General features: G+C 41.0%; 1 protein-coding gene across 5 annotated transcripts in view; it reads right to left on the reverse strand.

Annotated features, from left to right (window-relative positions):
- Positions 1-1,028: 1,028 nt before the first annotated feature.
- The window catches only part of NFATC1 (nuclear factor of activated T cells 1), a 115,593-nt gene continuing 92,311 nt past the window's right edge, over positions 1,029-24,310 (reverse strand). For all 5 annotated transcript variants that reach the window (XM_065831980.2, XM_071804646.1, XM_071804645.1 and 2 more), the window contains one exon: positions 1,029-3,372. In XM_065831980.2, coding sequence (XP_065688052.1) covers positions 3,370-3,372 — 3 coding nt within the window. In that variant the 3' untranslated portion in view covers positions 1,029-3,369. The remainder of the gene's footprint in view (positions 3,373-24,310) is intronic.

A 24,310-nucleotide genomic window follows, 5' to 3' on the forward strand; every position in this document is an offset into this window, starting at 1 on the left:
TTGTGTCTCCTTCTTGAGGAATGTTTGAAATGTGTTTAAATGTTTACCTAAAACAGGACCGCTGCAGCTGGGATGCTGTTGTGTTTATGTACTTCATAATTTGCCTTTGGTCTAGAAAAACTGAAGCAGCTAACGTTTTTCCAGTGTTTTCTGTATGATTCGTCTCATGAGGTGTCATGTGTCAGTACATACAAATGCACCACCTGATGAGGTGATTAGAAACTCAAGTCCATGTTCAGCCGAGCTTTGACTAAGCTGACACCCTCCTGTTGCCCCTTCTCCTTCGGGGCAGCACAGTGGAGCAATTCAAGGAGTATGACAAGTCATCAAGATCAGATCCATTCTACAGATCCACCACACATTTGCAAGCCAGTCTGTGGGCAGCTCTCCCCTCGCAGGGCTATGAAAGCCTTCAGCCTAACAAAACGTCTTGTGTCTATCACACTGAAGACCACAGATCCAAAGCCTAACCTTAGCAACTCACGCATTGCAGAAATAGCTCCAGGGAGAGCAAAAGAAACTCTTGTCCAAGCCGTATATAGAGATGCAAGTACTCTTGTTGCATGATTAATAAGGGAGTTTGTTTCACCACTTAAAATCCATCCAGAGGGCTCTTTTTAATTGTCAGAATCACCCCTGGCCAAAGTCTTGAATGTACCTGTAAAGACTATGCTCTTAAGTTCAGAGTCTTGTGGCTTTTTGGCTTTGGTTTGTTTTCAAAAAGGGTTGATGAAAACCATTTTCATAAACTGCCAGCAACAACCATACATAACACGTACAAAACAAGATAGCAGCCTCATACAGGAAACATTTCTGCTTTCATTTTTATTTTATGAATACATATACAAGAGATGCATAATCTTCCATTATCCAGGTTTAAAAGTAACAGGTAGGTGAGGGTTTGTTTTTTTCCAAAATAGCTCAAAGAGGAAAGTAAAAATAAGAATGAAGGAGGTGCAATATATTTATACCATACTGTTGAAAATTACTGCTGAAATGTGAACATGTGGATGGTGTGTCTGTGTGTGTATTGTCCTGTATCGTAAAAGCTTCACCCAAGGTATGTATGTGAATAAAAAAATGCTTTGGCATAAACAGAGATTCCTCCATGCATACTTTGTTCACATTTCTGAAATACTGAGTGAAGAAAATCTGAGAATGATATGTAATTTTCTCTCCTTGGCAGCAACATCTTTAATGGGGGGGGGAGGAGATAAAGGAGAGCCTGAGGAGAGTCTGTTGACAAGAGACTTCACTTCCATACTAAGATGGTTATATTAGCAGGATGCCGCAGGATGCAAACAGTTTCAAATAGAAGAGATGGAGATATATATTTAGATACATATGTATATAATGTAAAAATGCTTATTTTATATGAGAAAGGAGAACTTGTCAAGATATTATAAAATGAACCACTCTAAGACTAGCTTCAGCAAAACATTTTGCTTTATTTTATCTATTTTCTAGCTACAAGTCAAGCTGACATCTGTCAAGCTTTTTAACTTTTCATATGGCAGTCTATAAGAAATGTTTCATGCAATGTCTACAATGCTAAATACAGGGTAAATAACTGGGATTAAACAGGTGAGGAATAACAGACTATTATAACAGCATATTATGTACATATAGCCATATTATATTCTCATGTCTTCACAGTAATGTGCAAATGTGACAAATATGGCTTTCATTTTTTTTTTTTTTTACTAAAGAAAGTAAGACATAATTGTACAGAATAATGTTTTAAAACGCTAGAAGGATTTCACCTTTTTGTGAAACCTGTTCAAACTTCATTGCATTAGGGTTAAGGAGCCACCCCAGCATGGAGGTGTAGTTCAGGTGTATTTCCAGAAGGGGGCACAGATTCCTAAGGCACAATATTAATGTTAAACATTTTTAATTTAAGTCATGCTTTTTTCTTCAGTTTTGCTTTTATTTTTTTTTTTTTTTGTTATATGAAATAATAGGTTGTTGCTAGTTATATAATAAGCAGCTGATTGTAAAAAGTACAATGTTAAAGGCTACACTACATGCCTACCTGTAGCTCCAGAAACATTAGCTAATCTGAAAACACACTATACAGCGCTGCATATTAAACCTTTGTGGCTTTTTTGGTAATATTCTTTTTCATACATGTAGCAGAGAGTTATAAGGCTTCTGTGGAATAATAACATTATAACTGAACAAATATTTTACACTCTTCCATAACGGTATTTACAGTTACTACAACTCTTATTTTGTCATTTGGTAAATAATATGTATCTTGTATGCATCCTTCTTGCCTATCTAAAGTGCTTGCTTAACTGCATGAGGAAAGAAAATGCATACCTGCTTCAGATGCAACAAACCCTCAAAAGAAGTAGCTGAAATATTTGTTGTGGATCTGAAATGCATTCTCAGAAATTGAAATTATTGCTAAATTCAGTGCCCTCACTAGGCAATCATCTATATTATTTGTCATATATAAATATATGCATATATACTAGTATGTATGTACATGCATACACATTCATCTATCTTGTAATAGATAGATTTCAATTTTTTGTCCATCAACCTTTTTTTATTTTGTGCTATTCAACTCACTTGTGCTATGACTGAAGCTGGATTAAAATCAAAATCTTAACATGCTACTACTAACAACCCTATGATTCCTTAGCACATAATATAGACAATATGCAAAAGAAAGCTGAGATGATGACAAATCAGGAGGCTTTTGAAATGCACTGAGAATAAGGCAATAGGCTGTACATTACAGCAGAGGAAAAGCGGAAGAAATTCTGGAATTCATAAACGCACCTCCCTGGAGTAGGGATTACTCTTCCCTGCTTTGCTGCAGAGTCCTACACTTTTTTTCCAATATCACACTCCAGAATGCAAGCTCTATAGTCTCTACATCTACCAACACTTGTAATGGTAGCAAGTTCAAAGCTTATTAAAAATGCCCTGATGCCACAACCTGGTATAATAAGGCACTTCCAGGGCTGTATTCCAGCGGTGCCATGCCAAAAAGATCAGCACTGGGAAGAAGCACTCAGATTTTGCTGAATTTCCTAGTTTTGTCCCATTAAATTTGCCGTCTTGGAGCATACTCTCTCCTCTTTCTTTTGAGATGATTTTCTTTAAAGAAGCTGTTTCACCAGTTGAAGTTGAGGAGCTACTTCTTTGTAAGCAAGAGGTAAATCTTCAGTTCCTGACATTTAGTAAGGTGGAAGATCAGAGTGGTACCAGGCAACGTCTTCAGTTTATTCGGTATCTCTCTAATTGGGCTGACATGCCAACTAAGTCAAAAGCATGTGTGGATTTCATAGTAGGCCCGTATTGAAAGCTATGAATGGACATTGGTACTGGAAAGGTCATTCCTTATAATTTCATTTACTGCAAAGAAAGAAGACAAAAGGAATTGATTAGCATCCCACTGCTGCAGGTGGGTCACTTCAGTACACAGTCCCCCCAAACTTGCATCTGTTCCTTGACGGCCTCAGTACAGCTCTGAACAGTAAGTGTAACATCACAAGATAGCTAGTACAGCCTGATCACAGTGCAAAACAGCAGGATTAACCAAGGTTATTAACATGCTAAATACTGTATAAAACCAGACATCACAAGAACTGCAGCATTCTGGATCCTTGATTGCATCAAACATATTTAACATTCAAAATCAGTTACAGATAAAACATTTCATTTGCTCTAGAACTGGCTTGAAAATATAAAACAAAGAGAACCACTGAATCATCTACCCCTTCCCCAAAAAGAGCTGTTTGGAAAGTATGTTAGCCCTGTTAGGTGATGATGGCAGAAAGGAAAGCTGCCAGCCACTGAACCTGGGTGTGTGCAGCTAAAATACTTAGATAGAATATGACTTGACGTGCTGATTTTTTTCCACCGTGAGACACTATTAGGAACAAAAGAAGGAACTGCTATGTGCTTGTCCATTCCTTGAAGGTGGTAACACATGTAAATATATACCCTCCTTTTGTGGTGACCAACACACGTGGACATGCAGGCTTCAGTCCTGTCTGCACAGACAGATGGACAAGCAAGTTAAACCCTTGGCAAGAATCAGAGGAAAGAATAAACAAGGTCCATTATCTCAGCATCAGCCAGTCAGACTGCATCTCCACTGATAAAGTGTTGTTTTCTTTATTCACGAGTCTTCTTTCATTCTTTTACCCCTCCCCTGCAGATCATCAAGCAATACAGTTTCCCACACTCCAATTATGTCCGTTTATCAGCTTGTGATTTTTGGCAGATGGACAGGAAATGACTGAACCTGGCAAAGGCCATCTACAGTGGACTACACAACATCCCTTTTATTTCCACCCCACCTCCCTGCAGCTACTGCCACCACCTGATTTACATGAAGATAGACAAAATGCCATCAGTAGGGCTCTCACCGCTTCTGAATTTTCCTGACATTGCTGACATGTACCCACGTCATGGAAGCACCTGCATTTTCCTTTCCTCGTGGGTTGCTGTTCATAGCCATCCAGATAACTCCATGTGTTTATTGGAAAAGACCAAGCCTGTCTAAAACCAGCTTCCTGAAGCAGTTAGGTTTTGCATGGGGTTCTCTGGTGTTTTGTTTGCCTGTGTTTGTTTTCTTTAATTTTCTGCACACTTTTTGCCCATTTAGTAATTGCAGCACATGAATCAGTCAGGATTTGTGTCACAGGTCCCGGTCACCAAAACCACTTCTACCAGTGGATACGCACACTGTACTTCAGAAAGGAAATATCAGCTGTATTTGTAACTACCTATTTATGGCAGCAAACTAAGAATGGTATGGAAATAAGATGTGAAGACAAAGCAGTTCTTTCTCTTGAGAGTGTCACAGAGTTCATCTTTAATATTGCCAAACAACAGAAGCAAATGTAAACAGCAAGCCCTGCTCTGTGGCAAAGACTGTCCTGCATGTATCCAAACACAGCAAGAGGTGTTACCCATTTACATGCTACCAAACTCCGGACAGCTTTCAGGACTGAGTCTCTACCTTGAATGCAAACAGCACACTTCTTCTGTGGGATAATTTTTCCACGATGCTTTTGTAAAGATGGTTTCTTTAATGAACTTCTCAAAGGAACATTTGGTATGCAGCAAAAACACACAGTGACACTGAAAACAAACCCCTGCATAGGCCAGACAGTGTCACAGTTTTGCCAACTTTCCCTTAAAGTTTCGGTTACATAAAATAAAATTAAGATACTACTCCAGGCAATCCTCACTCTTTGTATAGTTAGTTAGTGTTTAGAAACATTACATGATGATCCTTAACAGTGTTTCTGTAAAATGTGAACATAAGTATCACTGATATTTCACAGGGACAGCGAGGTGGAAAAGCCGAAGAGCTCCCCATCTCAGTCAGAACTAGTACTCAGGCATCTTGAATCTCAGACTAATGATGTAGCACATGCTGAGGTACTCTTGCTTGATTCATTCAGTAAGACTTCCTAAAGTAACATTCCCCAGCCTGCCAGCCCATGCTCTCCCCTATTAAAGCCCTTAGCGAAAGTATTTCAGAAGCAACTTGACGACATGACAGTCTAAGAGCCAAAGGTCCATCTCCAGAATTGTCTTAGGCCCTTTCCAGCTACACTAGGTACCCTCAGCTGAATCCTGTCACTCAAGCACTGTAGGACACATGGCTTACCCTGGAGATGACATGACCTTTCCTTTCAGCTGGGAGCCCACGAGACCACCACAGTGCTTCGGTCACGCTCTCTCCAGTTCTCAACAGCCAAACCAATCTGTCCCCAGCTGAAATCACTCGTAACTTTGTCATCAGATGCAACAGAATACAGACTAGACCTTCGGCTTTATTTCTCGTTTATAACGTATGTTACTTCCTTAACAGAGGTGCATTTCTGCTAACCTGATGAGTAGCAGTCAAGTTTGGTGCGCTCGTGTAACAACATCGGACAGCTGTTCAACAACAGTCACTAGACAATGTCAGTGTGGACTCAGGAGACAACCAAAGTGCAACCAGATCTCACAATCAAACAGGGCCAAAAACACTCAGATGATGTTCAACATCAGCTCAGACACAGGTCTCTATTTCACTGTTGCTTGTTCCCCTTTACCCATCGCAGCACTGAACATGCAAAAATTCCCAATAACGCAGTGGAAAAAACCTATAGAGAGGACCCAGGTTGCATGCAGAAGGCTCAGGTGTGGCAATACATGACGTGGCAAAGCAGCCGATCTTGCAGAAGCAGAATGCGAGCAGAGAGCACTAAACACGAGAACTGAAAGGGGAAGTGTGTTGAGAGCGGGCTTTCCCACATTGCCCGCCGAGGCACCCGAAGATGGAAGGAAAACCCTCCGGCAGGTGGGAACGGGGGTGAAACCAGGCGGCAAGCACATGTGAAGTATGCTGGATGACGCATGTCGGGTTTGGCTAGAAGGATGCCCTCTGGCACCCCCACGAAGATACTCCTCTCTTCCTCCAGGTCTGAGAAACAGGTGCTGATGGAAAACTTGTTGCAGGGAAAATGAAGTTTCAGGTCAGTCAAAATAACATGAAAATATGAATTACATTCCTCAAATAATTTCAGTCTTTAGAAACAATATTTTTTTATTTCAAATTTTTTGAAAATTTGCTTCTTTTGATACTCCAAAACGTTTTAAGGTTTCTGTTAGGAAATGTTCTATTTTGCATCAAATTGAATGATCTGGAATATTTTGTTTGACCCAAAATGGATTTTTTTTTTCTTTTGGCAAGGAAACATCAAATATTCTTGTTGTGGGTTGACCCACAATTGTCCTTCCCAACAGCAAATCAAAAATTCTGTTACTGAAGTACAGCTCTGCTGTCCAGTAAGCCCATCTGTACCAGTGTCACATCTACCACACTGGCCAGTAGCCCTCTTTGGGAAAGAGCACTGGAACCAGGCACCCCATCAGTGTTGCTTTCTCTAGTACACCTTCACTCTGCTGGAGGGCTTCATGGGCAAGATGTCTGCATCCTTCTTTCTAGTGAACTTTGATGAACTTTCTTCCATTAAGTTTTCTAATAACCTTCTGAACGAAACTGTTTTGGCTTTCACTGTTTCCTGCAGCAGTATGTTCCATGGTTTAAGGATGTGCTGGTGGAAGAAGTACTTTTTTGTTGTTTTAACTTTGTTTACTGGTAATTTAATTCATGTATCATGTGAACGAGCTGATTACTCCCTTTATACCATCTCCTTTGCCATCTCCTTCCCCTTGGTATCCTCAGGGCCCCACTCGGTCCTGGAGGATCACTGCAGAACTCCCCAGAGAGGTAAGATATGCTGCTCATGCAGACAAAATAACTGGTATTTTTCTCTTAGTTCCCACCTTTCTAACAAAATCTTTATTACATACTTGAGGAGAGTCAGCTGGTTACTGTCTTGAATGCTCAAATTTTGGCTTACAGAATTGTTGCTACAAGAGGATTGTGTGTGCTCCCCAGAATAGCAGCATTCAGTGCAAGCAACATTTTGGCCTGGGTTTGAGTTTCATTCCTAAAGCAAATTCTGGTCTTTGATTCCGCTGCTGCTTGGATACACATTCATTCTTGTCTGTAGTACCACTCCAGGAGTAGTTGTGTTTTGAATGAGCACAACATTTTTCAAATAAAGGTTGCAAGAACTTTACACTCATTTTCAAAACAACACAACCTGAGTACTCAAAAAGACCCATTTTATAGACAGGACAGATGAGACCAAAAGAATTTTCTGGCTTGCGAGGCCCTACATACAGCTTAGCAGCAGATCTGGAATAGCATGCAAGATGTTTAATTTTCAACACCTAGATTAGCACAACACATACCTTAAAGCAACAGGTTGATCCCTATCAGGTCAAACAGCTGAGTACAATGATTTCCGGAGCACCTCTGTCATCAGATTTTTTTCACTGTTTTTCTGCTGTTTTTGTGGAGGGGGGCACTGTCACTTTTATAGCTAACACCTACAGTTTCCCACAATGCCTTCCCTCAACTGGTATTTTCCATTGTCATGTCTAGCTTTTCCACTGACAGTAAAAAAAATAATAGTGCTGAGAAATGTAGGTAACACGTGACCTCTCTACCTGTCAAGGAGTCTGAAAGAGGAACCTTTCCTTTGCTAAACAGGAGATGCCACAGCAGCAGGATGTGGTGAGCTGTTACACCACATTTTACTTTAATAAGGAGTATTTTCTTCTTGTATTTAATTTGCCTTTAAAATGCCCTTGCAATGGAAATTTTTGCTTTACTAATTAGCAAAATCAGTGTCTTACCGATGCAACAGTTTGTGTTCCTGTATGGAACAGGATAACCAGATATATCTGAACAAATGTGGGTTCCATATATAGATGTGAACTTCATAGGAAATTGAATATTTTTAACATTTGTTGGCTGTACATGAATTCCATCAACTGGGAAAACTTTATATTTCAGTAGATTTTTGCTTTCCTTGTATCTGACTACTAATATGAATAACATTGTGGCCTTTTGTTTTAATAAAGTACCTGTTCTTCTGAGACAAAGTTGTGCCTTCCAGCTCCTATATTGATCCCACTCGGATCAAAGAAGTTACAAGGTCAGTGATGCAGAGAGTGGGGAGAAGGCACATCCACAGGGTTTCCACAACCAGGGAGCTCTTTGGGGCTACAAATACAAGAGCCTGGAAGACTTCAGTCTAAAGGTGAATGTTCCCAAGAGTCTGAAAAATGGAGGGTGAGCTGACAGACATGGTCAAACCCACAATTATAAAGAGCTGAGTCTATGGTTTTAGGATGGAACAATGGCACTTTGAAAACATATCCCATCTCTGTTCACTTTTTTAGCAGTAACATTAAGGGTCCAGTTTCCAGCTAGTTTAAGCCGCTGCCTCTTCACACATTGCACACCAAAGGCTGTGGAAGTTGACAACCATCTTTCCATTGACTTCAGTCCACTTCAGCAGTGGCCCAGAAAGACTTCCAGAAGGAGAGTGAGTAGAGGAGCTGTGAGTTATATTTACTGTTGTGCCCCTTTTGAACTGCACGCTTGCCTTTCACAAGCGATTTTTGGGGCTCTCCACTCCACTGCTTTTTAAGGACAGAGCTGAAGCAAAGGGGCACTGAGAGCTTTTGCACAGAACTGACACCTTGTAATTCACTGGATGTGTACATGTCTCTGTTCCTGCGCAAAGCACAATGGCATCAACTTGGTTCCTTCAGGATGGTTTTTGGTTTCCTTCTCAATAGGAAGAGCCACATGGCATGTCCCAAGACGGCTAAGCCTTCAGGTTCACATCAAGGTTTTTTCCACAGCTGACTAACCAATCTTTGCTTGTTACTTCATATCCACCTGTGACCACTGGGGACCACTGTCTCTACCATGGAGCAGAACCAAAGCAGGAGGTTCAGATGCTGTAATGTTCTCTCACCAAACAAGAACAAAAGCAACCTGCTCTGACTGGTGCACATGTCATGGAAAACACAAGTAATACCACCTGCATCTTTCAAGCTACATGTGTGAAAAGCCTGTGTGAAATTACGCCCAGATTCTGCCATGTCCAGGCAATAATGCTTCATCTTTCAGACAGGTGTAACTGCCCAAGCAATGTATGTTTGGACACCAAGTCTGGACCATGTTGGACAGTGGTCAAACTGGACAGCCAGGTGTCACATTTGAGCAATCTCCAGAGAAGAGTACCAGTCCTGAAATCAAAACTGCCTCAGTTTGACTCATCATGTGTGTGTTCCAGCAGAAGTCACTAGCTCAGGTCAAGCCTTGCATCGGTACAACTGCAGCGACATCCAGGTCAGGGATCATCACATGCCTCATTACACAGCATGGACGTATGTGTAAGTGCTCTGAATTTCCACTGTCGACAACAGTTCACTGCTCACCAGCACTGAGGAGTGGGGACTGTTTTCCTCTCTACTGGGTACAGCTCTGACCACGCTGTCACTATTCAGCATATGACCAGGAACAGGGAAACATAACTCTGGAGTGAGTCTACGAGTTTGATGCTGACACCACGCTACCTGTAGGAATGTTTCATAGTATGACATTCACTTTGCTGTCTATAATTACTTCCCCTGGATTTTTCCACTGATGATGCCACATGTTGCTCCATTAGGCTCCTGTGCTCTCATATGCCCTTCATTTCAGATTAAATGCCACATATTAGCATCACTGAAGATGAATTTAAAGTTGCAAATGAAGGCAGAAGTAGAAATACAGGAGAAAAAAAAGGCTTTGCCTTATCTCCATGTGCAGATTTTATTTAAACAGAAAAATGGCTAAATATAAACACATATACAGAAAGTAAAGAAATTAAGCTCCTGATATAAACTCCATCACGTGAGTAAAATCCTAAAGTTTTTATCATGGTATCGGCTTCCTCACTACTGCTAAGCAACACTCTTTCTGACATATGAAAACTGCAACAAACAACATAGAATTATTACCTAAATCACTGAACAAATAGGGCTATCTTAGAGAAATTCTTTTTTTCAAAGATATTAAGTATTTTCCTGTGAATAAGAAAAAAAAAATCAGAAAACAGTAATACAAATTCCTGAGGTGCCAGCCTGTAATGTGAAACTATAGATCACATTAAAGCTTACTGAATTAAAAACCAAACAAAACAAGTCTTGTGAAGCAATGGAAAATATAACTTCACACGTTCCATAAGAAGTCAGATCTTGAATTACCTCAGGTGTCCTGGATGTGTTTAAACCTTAAACTTATTTTTATCTGTTTAATCATAATAAGCCACCACCACAGGACATTCTATTTTTGGAGACAGTGAATAGGACAGTGGAGCAAGTGAGTGACAACAAGTAGCAGGTTTTAATAAAACATGATCCTCCCATACGAACATTGGCTTGGCACGATGGAAGGTATTGTTGTGCATGACAGCCATTGATATGGAGTCATTTTCCTACCTGCTCTACCCTCTGCCTTATTTAGCTCAACAACTCCAAATAATGCAACATCTCCCACAGCGGCTGCACTGCGGAGGGCCACTGGGAAAGGTTCCTCACTGCAGTGCAATGACAACACCGTGAAGCTGTAATTTAACCGGGGCTCTTGACTAGGTGCCCAGACTAAATTAGTCCCATCCTATTGCACCAAAACTCCTGGGTTTGGATTTTTTTTTCATCCCTCCCATATGCAACCCTGGGAACTCCCTGTGTCTCTTCCTCTGCAAACAATTAGGGATGAGCTCCCCAGGTGCTGCGAATTAGCACAGGAACCACCAGAGCTGCAGTGATTCCCAAGACACTGGGGGTCTAAATTTTCAATAATTTTTAACTCTTGATCTGAGGGTGGCTGCGCTCAACCTGCTTTAGCTTTCATACCAAAGAATCAGAGAGTCAACAGGAATTTTCAGTAGCCTTCACTGAAGCCAACCTTGCCTGGTGCAGCTGGGGTCTGGGCTGCGCGGGGACTGCAGGATCTGCCCCGGTACAATGCAAGCCGCGTTTGACACACACATACATAACACATGTGATGTTAGGGCTGGGCAACAGACCAATAAACCACATTTTAACCAAAATTATGTGTTTACGTTCCTAAGAGCATCTGTAAGGGAAATGAAACAGACATATTTTACGTTTTACACAAAATTTCCACATGACAGAAGAACTACGCAAATGCTACCTAAGGCAGCCAAAACCCAGAGATGTGACTGCTGGAAGCTTTGTGGGTATCAGTCAGGAAGGAATAAGGAAGAGCAGGCACCACTTTCCTACGGAAAACAGAAATTTGCCCCCACTATAAGAAATACAGTAATACAACCTGATCCTGGTGATCAGTTTTACTTTTCAGTTTAGTGCCCAACGGTAAAATAGTGCCGTCAGACCCTGGCATTCAAAACTCATGAATCATGCCTTGAAGCACGATGAGAGTGGATTCAAAATCGAAATGAATTCAAAGCAATTCCACATTTGCCTGTGTTTTAGCCTACAGACGTCCCTGGCAGTATTTATTAAACCCTGAATGTAACAGAAATGAAAGTTCCTTTTTTCCCTTTTACTTTCAGATTTCTGATCCCATCCCACAAGATTTGCTTTACCTCACAACCAGCTGTCAACTGGGGTGTGGGCAACAACATGGCTATAAGAGCAAGCTTAAAGCCCAGCTAATGGCCCCAAGGGCTGGCAGCTCCTGAAGGTTACAGGCAGTGAAAAGGAAAGTGAGAGTGGATCTGTACCACACTGTAAAAGTCTTGATCCCAATGCTGAAGGACCTCCTACTTGGGGACCTCCTGCCCTGCTAAAGGATCGCCCCTTGTGAACACATTCAGCCCAGCACTGGTGATTCCTGCTGGCCACCGGCACAAGCCTGTTGGAACTCTCACGGCAATCCCATATCAGACCAGACCTTTCTACAGAATGCAAGAAGGGGTTTCTCCACATACTGGAAAAGTGGCAGATTAGCTTTAGAAAAAAAAAATAATCCAGGAGTGCAAGAGGAAAAGGAGGAGAAAGAGAGGATCCATAACCTCTATGAGTTAATGATTTCAGAGTTTAAAAAAAGCCAAATAAGACTGAGTTTCTCTATTGATTATACAATTATTAATCTTTTTAGAAGCTTTTCCAACATTGCACATAATGAGCAATTCATCAAAGCATATTAGGTGCCACAGAAGTTGCATTCAATATAAAGGGGTCATTAAGTTTCTTGTAATTGCACATTACTGAAGCTTTTGTTAGTTCTAAATCAAATCAATGGGATGTGCACGTATGCTCTTTAATTGACTTTATGCAATAATAGTGTGGCCCCTAGTGATCATCTGGAATCCTCCAAAATGAGCCACCTTGTGCATCTGGGCATATCGAAGGAAGGAAGGAAGGAAGGAAGGAAGGAAGGAAGGAAGGAAGGAAGGAAGGAAGGAAGGAAGGAAGGAAGGAAGGAAGGAAGGAAGGAAGGAAGGAAGGAGGGAGGAAGGGAGGGAGGGAGGGAGGGAGGAAGGAAGGAAGGAGGGAGGGAGGGAGGGAGGGAGGGAGGGAGGAAGGAAGGAAGGAAGGAAGGAAGGAAGGAAGGAAGGAAGGAAGGAAGGAAGGAAGGAAGGAAGGAAGGAAGGAAGGAAGGAAGGAAGGAAGGAAAAGAAAGCAGCAAGCTCCTTGGGTCACACAGGAGTGTTTTCTGAGTGTCATTGTCTTTCTTTCTATGGCAGAGAACGGCCAAGACACTCATCTCTTCTTCCACTCAACCAGCCTCAAAGTTTGATGGACTTCAGCAGGAATAACATCAGGTCTCAACTCTAAAAGTGTCCTGGATATAGGTTAAAATGGGGTCTATCTGATCTTTTTTCTGAGCAAGGAGGGTTGGTTTGTTTGGTTTTGGGGTGGGTATGTGCATGTTGTGTTGTTTGCTTGTTTGTTTTTTTTTTAATGGACTCTACTTGCCCTATTATCATCACCATCATCACCATCTATTTACTTTATACCACTTTTCATCAGCAAACCTCAAAGTGCATGCTACACAGCTACCTCAGCAAAGAGGGCAGTGAGCGTGTTGCTGCGTCTGCAGTGCTGGATGTGCCTATGTACTGCTTTGGGAGCGACCACTGCTGGGCCGCATTCCCGCTTAGGCTGTGGTGAAGGCTGAGCTTTGCTTACTAACCTTTGCTTCACAGGACTTTGGCTCAGGCAGATAAACTGATGGCCATGAGATGACTCAGTGAGTGGAAGAGAAAGGCTGGGTGGGGCTAATAAAAATTTTATTGTGTTTGATAAGGGAAAAGAAATCCACCTATGAGCCTGTTGAGGGCTATGCTGGGAAAGGTCGCACTAGCTGGGGGAAGTCCTTAGGTGATGGAAAACAGCTGCTAATCTTCAGCAGTGGGCACAGAAGCAGGGCTAAATCTGAGAATCTGTACTGGTGGCTGCAAACAGCCTGCAAAAAAAGATGATGCAGGGAAATTGTCATGCGATAAATTTGCTTGCAGCATGATGACCTGGCCATCACTATAATGCGAGCTGTACATAGTGCCATATGATTTTAACCATGGCAGCATCTGCTGCTGAAGAACGCTGCAGTTCAAAGAGCAGGTTGTCTCTGTCACTGCTCCTTGGAAGGAGCTCTGGCAGTGGTTAATGATACTCTTGCATTGATTTTGCACCACACTAACTACACTAGGTAAAGACCTTTTCATGAGGGAACTCTCAATCAGTTTGGCTGGGAAGGTTTGATCCAAAGGTTGATTTGATAGAGCCACACTGGAGACATATCCATGCAAGTTGGGCCATGGTAGGGAAACCAGCTGGGTGCTATTGGGTGTTCTCCCCAGCAAGATGTAGCTGTGAAGACCACCACATCCAGACAGTTGCTGAACTCCACTGCTCGGATGCTAAAACCACCTATAGCAAGTGTCTCAAACTAGAGCAGCTGGAAGAATACTCTTACATAGTATGTAGATGGTCCCAGTGTGACAGAGCAGCAAACACAGTAAAATGTCTTTTTCTCTTTTCCCCTCTCCCACATGTTGTGCTAAACTACTGAACAGCTCCTTAGGCTGGACTGACAGAGCAATGTCAACAGAAAAAACACCAGATATGGCTGCAAAATATCAGTAATAATCACAGCTGGACTCCCAGGGAAGAAGAAACCTTCCTCCTTGCAGCTCAGTGCTTGACACGAGAACTGTGCTGATCCTCAGTACTCTCCACTAGAGGAAATATTATTCTGGCCCAAGAATGAAGCACAGCAAACCTGTGTCCAGCACCAGAGAACTAGGAAAAAGGCACTTGAGAAACACAGGCGTACAACACTCATCTTTCAAGCACACTTAAGGACCTGAAATTTTATTCAAAATGTTTGCATTGCACTTTCCAAACAACCACTGACAACATGTGACAGACTTCTTTTCTGCCACTTTTTGAGTACTTGGACTCCAAAACGATCGCTTTGTGATAGCTGAGAAATGACAGGGTGCTTCCATGGCCCAGGTTGTGATCTGGCAACACATCCAAATGCCAGTAGGAATTTGGCCTGCACTTCGGGAGGTGCTCCAGGCAACAAAATGAGTGGAAGAGATTTAACAGTAGCTTAAAAAAAATTATTAATGCTACAATGAAGAAAACTGGCTGATTACATGAGATTCAGTAAAGTCAAGCCAGCCAGTTCAGATGAGGAGGTAAACACACGGAGCCTAAGAGAGCAACTTTGGAAAATCCACGCAACCACAGATTGCTTGGAGGGACAGACTGCAGCTCCCTGGGGATTTCAGCCAGAACAAGCAGACCCTAGGTCCTAGCTGTGGGCATGCAGATATTCAACATCTGGTTCAATCTTCAGAAGCATCCTTGTGACAGGAGATATGCATGCAACCCAGCAAGCACTCTCAGCTCTTACTGAAGACCCTGGGAATGCAACACGTTTTAGGGTGGGGCCCTAGGGACAGTAAAGGACATTTCACTGATGTGACAAAAGAAGAAAAGGTAAGTGCAACAAAGGTTTTGGTGAAAGACTGCGCAAGCTGATTGTTTGCTCCATGCAACAGTTTTTCCTGTGCACCACATCTTTTGTAAAACACAGTTACATGAAACAAATTATTATCTCCAGTAGCTTCCGTCTACACACATTTCTGAAATACTTTCGTTCCAAACTGCTTTGAGAGGAAACATTATAAAGAATGGAAACCTGGCAATTAATCGGATGGAAACCTCTGTTTCCATTTTACAGAATAGGGGAAAAAAAAGGAATTATAAAAAGAATACCCAACATTAACTGCTAAGTAGAGAGATGAAAGATAAGCAGAGGCCAGAAACTCAAAGCACTCCTGGGCTGCATGCATTTACCTGCATTTGGAAATGGTTCAGAAGGATGGGTGAGACCCATATTTGCTGTTCTCATTCAAAACCACACAACCACCTGGTTAGAAACTGGGTTTTGACAGATGAAAATTCTATTTTCTTAAAAACTCACAAAATAAATACCTTGACTTTTTTTTCAAATCGCGGACGAAATGCTCATCTGGTCAAGACACAGAGCAAATATTTACAGGTGCTGGGGAGACACCATTTCCTCCCTTTAGGCTTCAATCTAGTGTCTGCCACATAATTTTATCCATTCAATGATTTTTTTTTTTCCAGACATCTGCCAAGAGGAAATAACTTTGCTGTACTGGGAGTCTGGGAATCCTAGAAAACAATCTTAAATCCATAAAATAATTGAAGTGCAGTTTTACTGAGCTGTTCAGTTCGATTCTGATTTTTATTACAATGTCAACAAGAGTTTAATTTGTTTTAAAGTTTAGGTTCTTAAATCTGAGTGATATACGGTAGTTTACAGTTTGCTGGCAACAGCTACTGTGGAAAAAAAAATGGAAAGTGCATATAAAGGCGGTTCTAAGTTTGACATTGTGAAAGCAGGGAGCAGTGCCAAGAGCAGCAAACAGCATGGCTTTCCCAATTCTGGCTGGCTTTAGGGACTGCTTGCTATTGACATCAGTCGCTATGGGATACATTTCCTTACTCTAACAAATCTCATCTGGAGCCTGTAATTAAAAAAGAAATGTCTCAAAGTGTATTTCTTTCCCTAAAACATTTACAGATGTTAACTAGGTTGCTAATGGTGTGAGATGTCTGTGGGCGGACATCCTCCTCCTTATCTGCTGTGTCAAAGAGGAAGATTTCTTTATTAAAACCAGTTCTAAAGGTAGTATCTTTTCCGCTTTGTGTGGGGGGTGGTGGTGTTTTTTTATCTAAAACGCTTGCTGAACTGAAAGGTTTGGAGGTGTTTATTGTTTCTTCTTTTTTTTTTTTTCTTTTTCTTTTAGAAGTCATCTCCAGAGCCCTCCTGATTTAAAAGGTATCCAAAGCGGCTAAAAATGTGTTTGCTTAGCAGATTAAGAAATACTTGTAATAATAGTGATGTAAATTTCTTGCTCTAGTGACTCTTCAGCAGTACCTTTGTCTGGCACCCTTTTGCTTTGCGTGGCTGAAGGCATTGATGGGAGCCCACCTGATGAGTGGGTAAACCCATCTGCTTTAGGCGCATGTTGGAGTGGAGAAGGGAGAGTGTAAATAAGGGATGTGCTTTTCTAATGGCATGTCTCCATGGAGGTGAGAGGGGGTTTTCTCAGCTGGCGAGGGAGGGTGCCGGCAGCAGGTTTGCCGCTGTGGTGGTACCCAGGTGTCCACCCCAGCTCTGCTGTGCCAAGTGCTCCCTGGCGTGCATGGCCGCATCAAGCATCTCCCCAGCACCCCACTGAGGGGGAGGCCTAAAACTCTTATTGCTGGCACACAGAGCCCAGACACTGTTGTCTTCTTGGGCTTTTCCCCCTGCCAACACCCCACACCTCCCTTTCTCCCTTTTTTCTTTTCCTTTTTTTTTTTTTTTTTTCTACCGGCTTTGATTGGAGCCAGAGCCTGGGGTAAATCAGAGGAATTTCTAGATTTTTCTCAGTGCCGCAAGCTCTCGCTGTTTTCCGGTACCTACTTCCTGCCATATCTAAAATAACAGCAGCTGCAGGGGCCTGATAGAGAAATGCTCCAGGGGACAAATTCTCACAAATGGGGTGGGAAAAAGAAAAAAAAAAAAGGGGGGGGAGACAGTTATTAGGGAGCCGATAACACCCAGTGAGCATCAGATTCATTGTTGGAGCCGATAGCACTGTAGGCTGTGGATGTTGTTGTCAGAAGAAAACAAATCCTGTAAAATGGCCATGGGAATAATAAGTCTCCATGTTCACTGGGATAACAGAGGTAGCTTTACAGCACTTGTCCTATTGTATGGAGTATCATGCCTTGATTAGCTAATGTCTCCAAGGGCCAGATAAGCAAGGATGAATGTTCTGCCCTAGAAGCTTTCATGCTTTCTCTTTGCCATGGCTATCTATGGAGAATTGCACACATAAAGAAGGCCCCCTGCTTCAGAGAAAAACATTACAGAAAATGGAAAATTGTTGAAATTATCCCATTTTCCACAGAGACTGCATGGTGCAGTGTTGTCATTGTCTTGTTACAGACCACACAAAAGAGTACGGCAACTCAAGAGACCTCCAGAATGGCACAAAGGGACCTTACATATCTGTATGACAACTACTCCAGGAAAAAAATTTCTTACCTACTAGAATAAAGGGGGACAGAAACAGGCATGGTGCATTCACCCAAAATATACTTATCCATTGTTCAATGTGCAAGAACTTTTAAGATCCCTTTAGCCTAGGCCTTACAACCAACAAATACTATTTGAATATCAGCACACCCAAACAACTAAAGTGACAGTTCTTACAACCCTGCAAGTCAGTCACACTACATGTACAATTCAGACAGTATTTCACATTATTGTATGTGCTGTTAACCTTTATATGTTAATGTAATATAATATTTTAGAGTTATTTTGGGACCTATAACTTGTGTCTGCATCAACTTTCGGGCCCTTAAATTTTCACCCAGTATTAGAAATCTTAATGCATTTTTTTTTAACATAGGACTTTTTTTCAAGAGCACTAAGTGATAGGTTCTTCTAATTGTAAGCTGGAGCCTGATCCAAAGAGCACAGAAGACAACAGAGGAATTCCTATTCACTTTAATGGGCTCTGCATCAAGTCCTTATTAAACACAAGCAGACACATAAAGGCAGTCTACAAATACACAAGGTACAGGTCTGATGGCTTGGCAGGAAAGAATCAGCCACGGCATTGTAAAAACCCTATTTTGCTCATTATTCCCAAAAGATTACTTGAAGTGTTTTAATGCTGATATGCAAAAAAGCAAGAAGATCTATTATCTTATTTTGCCTGAGTTTTGAAGCATGCACAACTTCTCTGATGTGAGCAGATTTACTTCTGATTGGTACCACTCAAACAGGACAACCACATTCCTGTGTTTACTTCAGTGTGCTGGCCTTAAAACATATGTCTGTGGGTACGGTTTGATCCTAGAGCCTTACCTGCTTTCTATGGAATAGTGGAAAACCATACACAGGGTTTTAGTAGCATGTGGTTTTTCTTTTTTAGATTCTAAACCATTTCTGTAGGTCTAAAAATCCTTGCTTTGCTTGAGTACACAGTTCAGCTGCCAATTTTTAATTGTTAAAGCAAGATGATGTTAAGCTATTTGGTTCTTCCCATACCCAAAAGAGGTTCCTTAAAACACGAATCATCTTTGGTTCATGTTCAGGTAAAAATAACTAGAATTATGCAATGTGGCCAAGTTTAGACAGGCTGGATAATATTTTAGCCTAAACTCATAAAACCTAAACTAGTTAAAATATTAAAAAAAAAATAAAAATCACACTTGACAATATAAAGAAAGTGAATTTCTGTTTCTGCAAAAGTAGAAGTAGTTAGAAAATATGAGGTACTACCTAATCCTGTTTTAAGCACTGTTATGGCTATGCTGTATTACATATGCTTATAGAGTAGTACATTTATGGTAAACTGGTTAAGGAATTTGGGAGTAGGATTAATGAACTTTCCTTTCACACTAGACTAGATCAGATCACAGAAGGAGATCAATCTGTCATGATTCTCAACTTTTGTTCAAGAAATAGCGAAGGTCAGAGACAGACTAAACAGCAGCACTGCAATTATTTACTGACATGAGACTGGAAAGAGTACTGCATAGCTACATGGAGCACAACTTGGACTTTAGACACATAGGAAAGAATAGTTCATTTTATGCTGCTAATCATAGCCAAGGATTAAGATATTTTGGAAAAGCCCTATTATTTCTCATTCTGCAAACCAGGATTTCATTACTGGTAAATTATGAAATTTATTAAATCCATTCATACAAATTAATTTCCTTTACTGACTTTCATCGGCATATGAGATACAGATCCATAATATAAATAGAAGTCTCTAAAGGAAAAGATGCACTGAAATGTCTGCTTGTACTTAAAAGTGGGGTAATCTCAAGTCAGGATGTAGCTAGAAAAATTGTCCCTCCAGCTAGTACGTTCATTCTTGAATAAACAAGCTTAGGCTCTGAATAGTTTGAAATCAGTGCAGCTGCACTACATATAGATGGATATATTCTGACTTGCTCTAGTTAACTGAATCAAGAATAACCAAAGGTAAGTTCTCCCACTCTAAGATTTTTGTTTTGTAGCAGCAATGTAAAATCTAGACATCTTTTCCATGTTATGAGAAATATTTCTACTTATACATCTTGAAGACAAATTCTTGCAATCATTTCAGTGTGTCAAGCTGTGGGGTTTTCCCCCTCAAAGAAAGTTATTCATATGAAATTTAAATCTGTCTTCAGACAACGTTCTGGACACTGACATTTTTCAGAAAATAGGCACAGAGAGGTGGTGGCCCGCATTGCTCAGGGGACCATGCACAACAGAAAGCATGATACAGCCTCATTTGGCATCACAAGCATCTGCCAGCTTCTCCCTGAAACAAGGTCTTAACTGACAGCAGAGAAATTATGTTGGTCATTGTAGAAATCTAGATTTCATCATCAGAGAGACCATAAATATAGGTACTGAAACATCACATATACAGTTGGCTCATCTCTAGCTGGCTGATCAAACATTTTTAGGGTCTCAGTTCACATAATCAGACATAGGCAATCCTGTCTCCCACCACCTTCCAGATTAAAATGAAAAAAGACAATACGTTTGCTTCCAATTTTAAAAGTAGTGGTTGTTTGGTGTTTTTTTGTTTGTTTGTTTGTTTGTTTTTTGTTATTGTTTTGTTGTTGTTTTGTGGGGTGGTTTTTTTTGTTTTTTGTTTTTTTGTTTTTTTTTTTTCTGAATATTCACCTAACAACCAAAGAAATGGTCCATCCATTTGTAGGTTCCTTGGAAGGAAGTCTGGCATTCCTACCAAAACTCTGCTCACTTTTCATACTCTGTGCTGAGTGTTTGAATCCAAAATATTCTTTATAATAATAAAGTCTATCCCACTGTTAGCTAATTGTACTGTTACACAAGGACAGGCCCTGTTCCAGCAAATCAGTTCACTGGGACAGAAGAAGCAACTTGTGTACAGCAGCCAGCAGGGCAAAGACTCGGGTACTAGATCTTAACAATCAATAAAAAAACTGGATCACACAGAAACATTTGCATTTCATTGCTTCTCTGGTTGAAGATGGTGATATTTCCCATTATAAAATTCAGTGGTAGGGAAGGGTTTAGAGAGGAGAAGTTTTCTTTTCAGTTGAGCAGATGATTTCTTTCTTTTTTTTTTTTTTTTTTTAAGGTATCCAAGTGCTTTTGGTCTGGAAACACTTACAAAATTTTGATGAGACACCACTCAGTCAAGGTGCCTTTCCCAAGTTAATATTAAATACAGATTTGGAAACTTCAGCAGATGTTCTAATTTTTTCTAGTTCAAAATTTTTTTTGCTATTATCCTGCCATTATTGAAATAGCTGGCTCTGATTCTTTAATACAGTGATTCATAATGTGTTGTGAATCTTCTGTTAATTTATTTGCAACTCTGTTATTATTTTCCCTGATTTAACACATCCTGTTTCAGAACATTAATCGAAGTTGACGAAAACTTTTTCATGGAATTTGATCATGTCCTAAACATAATTTGAATGTCATCTTTTGAAAGTTGCAGAGTAACGGGATTTCCTGTTTTATTCTTCAATTGTATAGCCTTGAAAATGAGCTTTTACAAATCCTCACTTCTACTCCTCCTAGTAGTACTTTTTCTGGGTAATTTCTAATTGGGCCAATGGATAACATTTTCTGATTTTTCTCATTTTTATGGAATGCCCTGTTATATTGCAAGAGAAGTCTTAAAACTGACATGAACATTTCTCAGAAAGCTCAGGTGATGTGATTGTATTTACTCAAAGAGCCTTTCCAATCCCCTTCTTTTCTACCATACTTCTGAGGGGTTTTTTTTGCTGCCTGCAGGAGCTCTCTCCACCCAGCAGTAGCACTGAAGCCCTTTCCTCACTCCTTACAGAACTTGGTAACAGAGCACAGAAATAACTCCCAGGATTATTTGAGGGTCCTGTCCCAGCAGAGTCATGGCCCCAAAACCTCCTATTCCCACACAGTGCAGCCACCTCACTGCAGATCAATACAAACAGATGGGTTCCCTGACTAGAGCTTACTGCTCAGATATACTCTCTCCTCAGATATATGTAAGTTCAATGGGCACGTTGCTCATTTCATCATCTCTCCTTTTATCTCTACTTAAATTACTTTGGGGCAGAGTGTGGTATTCTTTAGACACACTTTTCCATGGCACTCAAATCCTAGGCTTTTACTACTCATTTGTACCATTTCAGTTTTAGACAACTCCTCTCTCTCACACCTACACTCACTCTTTCCCCTCTTCTTCCAAAATTCATCTTTGCTCAACTTTTTTTATGGGGATGTTATATTTAACCTTCCTCTCATTTCTCTTTTTCTCAAGCCTTCTTTTATTCTAATTACACCACCAGCTAGTTTCACAGCCATAGTCTTAAGTCTGAAACTTTAAAATGCTTTCTAACTGTGCCACAGAATCATGAGAAAGCTTCTGGTTTTTAGTATGTTCCCCAAATAGATTAGATGTATATATACACATGCACTGGCTTGCACTTGTCAAAAAGGGCCACGATCCCTCAGCTGTGCTGAATCCTTGACTGGGTGCAGTCTCATGCAGAGCCCCTGCTGTGACTTGATGTCCTGGAGTCCTGTCACACAGGTCTGATTTTGCCAACCAGTATGCACCAGCTCCAATGAGGGCTGCAGCTATCTCCGGACTTGTAAACTAGCTACTAAAATAGTGCACAAAAATGGTTTCACATTAGCACATCCTTCCAGCAAAACTTGACTTCAGAACTGCTGGTTCCTCTTTAGGACCCTAGTTTACCATTGAAATAGTGTGAAATATCTGGGATACTGGATTGCAAAAGGTAAGTCTAAACCCTCTGCAAAGAAGATGGTCACCTTTATCTCTACAATTCTGGCTATATGCCAGGTAGGGCAGAAACCAGCAGTTTGCCTGGCAATAATGGAGGTTCTTACCAAGTGATCATCTGACACATGATGTCCGATTGTGAGTCCACGTTTTAAACAGACTGCAGTGGTGCTTGTCTGGCCTTTAAAGGTCCAGCCTGGGTTTCTAGAAACAGTGGGAGAATCCCTGGAAAGTTCTCCAAAGCAGCTACTGCTGCCGTGTTTGTCCACTGATACAAAAAGCATATTCTCCCTGTAACTGATGGCACTTTCTGCCCTGGAATCAGTTTTGCTTCTTTTTCTTTTGCAATGAGGTCTTTCCTCATCCTAACATACTCTCTAAGTAGAAGAAAAAATAAACAAAAATCCCTGAGAACTCTTCCAAAGTTACCTAGGAACTCAAAGATGAGAGTAGAGCAACGATCTCCACTTCCAGGGCCCTCTTTCAAAGAGAGCTCATGCAGTGCCCAGGTGAGATACATCTAGCCAGAGCTCATTGTATCTTTCTGCAAAACCTGAACTTGTGTTGCATCTATTCTAGCAACTTCAGGAAGTTCTAGCCTTTGATTTCTAGGGCCCAAGGGACAGCTTTGTATTGTCTTGTGCAACGGTTAACAGTTGGGGAAATTTCTCAGAAGAAAGAAAACAAGCAAGAGTGTGCATAACTGAAAAAAATCAGGACCAGTTTCTCTGCTAACCTCTTTCTATATGACCATTTCACACACAGTCATTTTAGACTGAGAAGCACATTTGAACCTCCCAGTACTACTCACCCAGAGACATATAAGGAGAAGATACCTGGAGAAGTTGTTAATGGTTCGCACATGCTCAGAGGTGAAAGCCCTTGAGTGAATAGCTGAATCCAAGTGCAGCCCAGAGCATGGCTGAGCAGAGTTATCACGGGGAAAAAAAAGCCAACTAGTAGTGAAGAGATCATCTTTAACAGTTGTTTCAGTCTTCCAAAAGATTATCTGGGCAGCAAAAGTGCAGATGCCTGAGAAACATTCAGCAGCAATGACAACTGCAGCTCAGGGGCATGCAGCAGCATGGAACCAGATTTCAGAGCTGCAATGGGCATTTCAGTTCAGAAACTAACTGTGCAAAACAGAAGGTCCACAGGATGGGCTTCTCCACCTGACCTCATGTTTCTATAAGGTTTTACTCAACAAGCACCTGCAGGATTTTCAGAGAAGTCAGTCACGAGTAGAAGAGACTTAGGTCATTCTCACCCACCACAACTTCAAAGAAGTAAAAGAATTAGTATACTAGGTCTTGTAGCTCATTACCTATATGTCTGTGTATGTGCACTCACATATGCATGCACACACATACCTCATGTGTATATAGATTTGCATATACAGGACAGAAATAAAAGTTAAAATACATATTCATCAGTTTTGTATTTTTGGAGGCTTCTCTTGTGACCTAAAATACCATTTTTTCTCCTTAAGTAGCTTGCCGAAAATTTTGCTTGTGAGGTGCCAATGAAACACTAGAAAAAGAACTGTC

The sequence above is a fragment of the Patagioenas fasciata genome, chromosome 2, assembly GCF_037038585.1.
Source record: "Patagioenas fasciata isolate bPatFas1 chromosome 2, bPatFas1.hap1, whole genome shotgun sequence".
NCBI lineage: Eukaryota > Metazoa > Chordata > Aves > Columbiformes > Columbidae > Patagioenas > Patagioenas fasciata.